At 35.8% G+C, this 6,927-nt stretch overlaps 1 protein-coding gene across 2 annotated transcripts in view; it reads left to right on the top strand.

Moving 5' to 3' along the window:
- The first annotated feature begins 3,364 nt into the window (after positions 1–3,364).
- ABCI20 (non-intrinsic ABC protein 9) overlaps positions 3,365–6,927 on the top strand; it is a 92,564-nt gene continuing 89,001 nt past the window's right edge. The window contains exons 1-2 of one of the 2 annotated variants that reach the window (XM_089457950.1): positions 3,365–3,731; positions 3,819–3,952. In XM_089457950.1, the coding sequence (XP_089314076.1) occupies positions 3,497–3,731; positions 3,819–3,952 (369 nt within the window). In that variant the 5' untranslated portion in view covers positions 3,365–3,496. The remainder of the gene's footprint in view (positions 3,732–3,818; positions 3,953–6,927) is intronic. The other variant, XM_089457949.1, reaches the window with a different exon arrangement.

The following is a 6,927-nucleotide window of genomic DNA, read 5'->3' as shown; positions in this document are numbered from 1 at the left end:
GTCTCCTCCTTCCTTGTGACGAAGGATACTTGATCTCACCTCCTTTTGCATTGCAATGTAGACAATCTTTTCATCCACATTTAAGTTGCTCTTTGCTAGGTTTTCCCAACTTTATGGTTAGCAAGTTATTCTTCTTGGCATCCTTCTTATGCATATTTGGATTTGAATTTGGATGTAGATTCCAACACTTTTTTGTCTTTCGTTTTTTCACTAGAGGAATCGACAACTAGGTCGATTTCATATTAGTATGACATAGGGTCGATTCTTTTCACTACCACTATACCTCTAGGTGCCTACAAATGCCTTCATAGACACAAGTTAATTGGGGGTATTTGAACTTTGAGTCTCTTAGTTCATATAAAACTTCATATCATAATGATTTCCAAATGTAGATTCCAACACTTATCTTCGGTGTGACCATTGACATTACAATTGTTGCATTGGCTGTTTCGATCCTTGCATTGATGTGCAATCACTATTATTTTCTTATTCTTTCCTTTCCATTGCTTCTTTGGAAGCATCTCGGTGGTATTTTTATTTAAAACCACTTGGATGAAATTTCTTAAGGCCTGTATTCTCCAGGTATTGTTGTTTGCACACATTGCTAATCAATTATCCCATGTTTAAAGAGCATTGATTTCTTTCACAAATCATTTTGTAAACCCCTCCAAATACTTGAGAAGTATGGTTGGGTTCGTGGGATATATACCTAATATAATATTCATTTTTACGAATTTGATGGTGTATTCTTATACACTCTTCCCTTGTCTTTGCACAAAATTATGCCAATGGATCCATTGATCCTCTACATACTCAATAGGGTAGAATCAAGACTTGATGAAGGTTTTAAATACCTCCCACTAGGTTACTAGTGGATCAACTTCTAGCCTAAGTATCTTCATGTGACATTCCTACCAAGTTAGTGAATGTCCCTTTAATTTCAGTTAAGAAAATGAAATCTTTTGTTGTTCTTCTATGTTATGGACATTGAAATAAACTTTTAACTACTACAACCAATGATTCAATTCAACAACATCAATTTAACCTTGGTAGGGTTTGATGTTCACTTTCACTTTCATTTCAAGCAGAGAATGTGGAGGGATGACATTGGAAGTTGGTTGCTCTTTATGTGGCTCTTTTTGACTTCATTTTTTAGTATTCATTATTTCTCAATTCCTCATCAATTCTAACTTCTAAGTTAGAGCCACCAACCTCCCCAAAAAGTCCAAACTTGTTCAACAGAGTTGCCATGAGGAGGGCATTTTGTGAGAGATATCAATGACTTGATCTTCCAACTTCTAAATCTTCCCTCCACCTCATCTTGAAGGTTGTTACAACTAGACTCATTTGCCATGACCATGGTTTTGAGACTTCCTTCTTAAGCCAATCCCTAAATTTTACAACTTCCCACAAAACCCTAAGGACATTATTTTAATACCATCTTGCTTTGTAAAGTGCCATAGATATTCCACTATGATAGTTCATCATAATAGATCTTACAATATTTCAAAATATTTTGTTATGTAGTTGATTACCTTACATCTCAAATTTATTATTAGTAGCTCAATGCTTAAATTTATGGAAATAACTAAAACTAAAATGAAAGAGCAAATAAATAACACACCACCCACACAAGTGAACACATGATGTGACTTGGAAACCCAATGCAAAATGACTTGGGAAAGTGAGGCCTACGCTCTACTTTCTTTTTACCAGTTATGAAAGGCAAGTACAAAGAAGTGGGCACTCATTATGGAGGTGCCATTGGCACTGTGGCCTAAATGGTTGCTACAAAATCTTTTATTTACTCTATTATGCTACAATATCCTAATCCTAATTAACATGCCCAACTATGGAACAATAACAATGTCAAAAGAATGAAACCATTTCTCTTCCTAGTGGCCCAATATTTGACACAATCTGATAATCATCTAGGGTTAGGGTTAGGGTTTTTACATACCTCAACCCTTAATTAGTGTTGGGGTTTTGGACTGTCTAAATCTTCTTAAAATCCCACATGTGACTAGCCCTACATGTATGAGTAACGAGGGCCGATGTTGCATTTACTTTGTGCCATGGTGGTCAATAGGGTAGATTAATCTGCGAGAAGCATAAATTTTGAATACAAACTCTAATTGAGATGCATTTTCACATTGTTGGAAAATTTTCAATATGCATAAAAACATCAAGGAGATATGAACTTGCTAATGAAGTTTTGGTCCCAAAAAGTACCATTTGATGCCTCAAAATAGCTCTAAAAGGTTCCAAATGCCAAATCACATAATTTGAATCTACCCCTAAAATAGACATTAAAATCCAATTCCTCCAAATTTTTAACCCAAAAAATATTAAGATAAATAACAAATTAAACACTGATCTTTTCCACTTCATCTATATAAGATATTATTATAATTTTAGAAAACTACTTCAAACCATAAATAATTAAAAACACTACCCATTAACCTTATAAAAATATCAAATATCAATAATAGCTTTAACCATTAAAACAAACTAACTAATTAATAAAAACATATATATATAATCTTTACTAATTAATTAATTAATTAATTAATATATATATATTAAATCTTTCTAAACATTTAATTTATTTATTTCCTTGAACACATTTATCTTTGATGGGAGATCCCATTTTGCATATATAAATAAATGAAAGAATCAGAATTTCACAAACCTGTGATGTATCCGGCCAATCTATGTCGAGTTACCACATGTTATAAAAGTCTATACAAAACACACCTTTTATGATCATCTAAATTGGAATTTGAAGAAGAAAAAGAAAATATGACTCTGATCGATCGAATGTGTTTTTTAAAATCTGAAATCCTATGTAATTTGGAACACCACAACCCCTCGAGGCATGGTAGAACCATGATCCCTATAAAATTATGGTTTCCCAAACAAATCACTACGGTTAGTAATGACTTGCTTTGTTATACATTTTGCCGTAGTTTAATTAGTCGGAGGAATTGTCCAAAAAATTATGTAAATTTTAATTATATTGAGAGAAAATTTTACAAATTTTTTTGTAAATCCAAATTATAGTTGTTAAGTTTTAAAAATTTAAGTTGTTTCACAATTTTTTTATAATATTAAATTTATTTCCACTATAAAAATAAAATTCACACAATATATCTAATTTTTTTTTTATCTTTTTGACATGGATTCGGGCCACTTTTGGCCATTCTTCCGCCGCAGTAGACTCATAAATTTTAGCTAACTCACGCTTTAAAACCTGTGGTACGTGTCCAAAGATACACCATATGGACTAGTCAAATCGTTTAGAGATGACGCGCTCAGAAGCTTTATAAGCCTTTAAATATATGTCCATTCACTTCCCTAGTGCGTGTCTACAGGCAGACCACAGGTCCAGTCAAAACGTTTAAAATAAACATACTTTTGATTACGCGCTGGCAAACTTCGTAATCTTGAAAGTGGATTACTCACCTAATTCCCGATCGAAGCGACATGAAATAGCATGAGATGGATCCTGACCTTGACACTCAGAGAACCACCAGCTCCTCCAGAAGAAGCAGCAGAAACCATGATGGTGGATGGCATGAAAAATGTGACAGTGGAAATCAACAATCTCAATTTCACATATCCTGGAATAGATGGCCATCCCCCGCTGGGAGCTAAGCCTCTTATTCAAAATTTCGCGCTTACTCTCAGGTCCGGGGATCGTTGCCTCCTGGTGGGCGCCAACGGAGCAGGCAAGTTGTCCTCCAGTTCAATTCAGTTCCTTTTTATATACTGCTGTGACGCGATCCCCTGACCTCTCGTAATTTATACTCGAACAGGGAAAACCACGATTCTGAAAATACTGGGAGGGAAACACATGGTCGAACCCCAGATGGTCCGCGTGCTCGGGAGATCGGCTTTTCATGATACTTCTTTGATTTCATCCGGTGATCTCTGTTACTTAGGAGGCGAGGTGCGTATCATTTTAATTTTTTTTCGTTTACTCTAATTCATGTCATTATTTTCAGAATTTAAGACACACACGGATCTCATTCACGAATTCAACATTATAAATCTATTGATTAAACGTGCAAATCCAATTGACATTATCGGAGGGTGTATATGTTGGGTGAACGGGGTTTGAGATTGACATCCTGCGTTTTTTGTTTTTGTTCTTGGGATAAAATGCTTGGTTAAAACTCCAAATCAAATTGACATTATCAGAGGGTGTATATGTCCAGATGAGATAAGATAATTTTTTTCATGTCCAATGAATGGCCGCAAAAGTAGGTCATTGGAATTGAAGAGTACAACCAGTAGGAATACAATGTAGAAATACTACCACAACTCCAAAAAAATACCAAAAATATGAAAAAAAAAACCAACATATATGAATGAAATTGTGGTGAAGGTACGGGGATAAAACGCTTATTGAGATTGTCCAAATATGAAAGTGGACAACCCAGCACAAAACCTTTTGAGAGAGTGAGAGAGGCAGATTGGATGATGGGATCGATGATGTCAAGGTCTCCTGAATCAAATAGCCAGGGGCGAGGGGGTGAACTGGGCACTGCCTCGCTGTTAGAGTTTAGTATAACCATGAGGATCCTGGCTACATACTTCTAATATCAGATGTTGAACGAAGGAAACTTCAGATAGATCTTTGGTTGTTCTTCTGGATTTGGGAGTTAGTCTGATTGGCAGGGCGTGCTCTACTTTAGATCAGTTTGGAGCTGATCTCTCCAATGCTCCAAGAACGTGTGGTCTGATGTACGTTCCAACATCTCCAAGCCAATCTCACTAATATTGAGCGGTCCCCCAATGGGGAGGTTGAGACGAAACCTAGGCTCTTACCATGTTGTTGTTTGGTGTGCTTTGGAACTCTGTCTACCATTTGTTGCTCCAATTTGATGGATCAGCAAGATATGGCATGTAGAGGTTGAGATTTGTGGCTGAAAATCTTCTTGATGAAGAGGGCTAAGCATCTTTGATCCTGGTACTGAAAGAAAGTAGGGAGGGAGCCTCCTGAGTTATAAAGGCAGTACTTGTGCTCTCTGATCTCATCGTATAGGGGACCAACTCTTGAAGGTGGCACATTTGGTAGATCCTATCAAATCATGGCATATGGTGATTTGTCTCTATTTGGAGTTGATGGGGAGTCGATCCAAAGTTGTCCCAAAGGGGTCTTGAGCGAGTACATCCACTGTCTTCATGTATATGGGGGGTGGACAATCATGACATCACGAAGCTCCAAAAGGAGCTCTAGATAGAAATACATCTTCGAGCCTAGGCTCGTCGATGGTGAGATCCCCAAGTGACCTAAATGTGCAATCTATAGAGATCCTTTCTGATAGCCTAGTTCGATACCTGTCTAGTCGGCAAGAGATGGCGTGGCTCATTTTAGGGAGAATCTGAAATTAACGGTGGAAGGCGTTATGGAGAAATAGTAATCATCTAAAAAAATCGAGATGCCTCTCCTTGGGGAAGGATCTAAGGCAAGAACCTTTGAGGAGCAAGCGGAAAATGACCTCAAGGTGGAAAGGGTGGATCTGAAACTTTGCTTGAATGATGGGTTGTGGAACTGTCTACTTACATTGGATGATGTCTAAGAAGCAAGGTCTATACTCCCTCCAATCTAGTCAAATATGTCTACAACATGCTAGGTCCCTAGATCTCAAAGCCATAGAGAGCTATGGGTCTAATAATCACCTCCATGAGATAGAATTTGGTCAAGATATACTGGACAGGGTTTGAGATTGACATCCTTTTTTTGGTGAATAATCCTTTATTTATTAATATGATCAAAGTATAACCCAAAAAAGGCTTGCGTCAATTTTGGTTTTTTTTTGGTGAATCAAATGCTTCCTTAACTGTTAATATGATCAAAGTATATACAATGCATTTTTGTGCCAAAAACAAGTTTGCATCCATCTATCTTTTTCGCATGAATAAAATGCTTATGTTAACATGATAAAAAATACATACAATACATCTTACATGAATTTTTTTTTTTTTTTTTTTTTTTTTTTTTTTTAAATTTCGCATCAATCATCTACCAATAACAAAAAGTCCAAATCTTCTAGCAGCCTAGAAAGTTAATGAGCTAGTTACTAAACAACAAATATTAAGCACCATGCAACTATAAGTCACATGACACAAGGACACAGGACATGGAGGACATGTAAATGTGAGTATTCGACACGAGACATGACAACGCCATAAATAGGACACGTGGGACACATTATATATAGTGCTTGATCCATATTTTTTAGAAATTAAAACATCTACAAATATGAATCATGATGATATCTATTTTGTAATTCACTAATTTAGTATTTACGATCCTAGAACTAGTTAGTTCATTAATTTACTACATCAATGATGTTCATAGTTCAATATTCATTGTTCATGTTATTAAAAATCGGTCAAGCACCTAAGAAACTAGAAATCTAGAAATATCATGATTGGTAAAATAAAACTAGAAATTTAGAAGTAGAACTTAGATATTAAAACCAGAAATTGCAGATTTTTCATTAAGTTATCAAAATCAAAATGTATTGCATAGATACCGAGGGAATGCCACTGGAAAATACAAAATATAGTAGATACAAAATAGGTAGGAATATCATCAGTGGTACTAGTCATGATTCACTGTTAAAATTGGCAACTAGGGCCAAACTCCATGTGGGTCATCTTATTTATGGTAGCTGATATTTTTCTTGGATCCCTCTCATCGAGAGGTGTAGCATTGATCTAAAGATCATCCGATTCTGATAAGTATTTATGAAGATATGAATTTATTTTGATTATGGACAAATTGTCAAGTCGGCCAACAACTTATGTAGGCTCAGAAGCCCAACAGTCATGTCTATTCAACCTCTACGTTTTAGTATAAATAGAAGAGGACTTGAAGTCATTTGTCACACACACTCTTCATGTGATCTCCTC

This window comes from Pinus tabuliformis, chromosome 7 (genome assembly GCF_031772625.1).
Source record: "Pinus tabuliformis cultivar Carrire ecotype Pingquan chromosome 7, CPIR1, whole genome shotgun sequence".
Classification (NCBI taxonomy): domain Eukaryota; kingdom Viridiplantae; phylum Streptophyta; class Pinopsida; order Pinales; family Pinaceae; genus Pinus; species Pinus tabuliformis.
The sequence above is the reverse complement of the archived record's forward strand: the minus strand, read 5'-3'. Positions and strand labels throughout refer to the sequence as shown.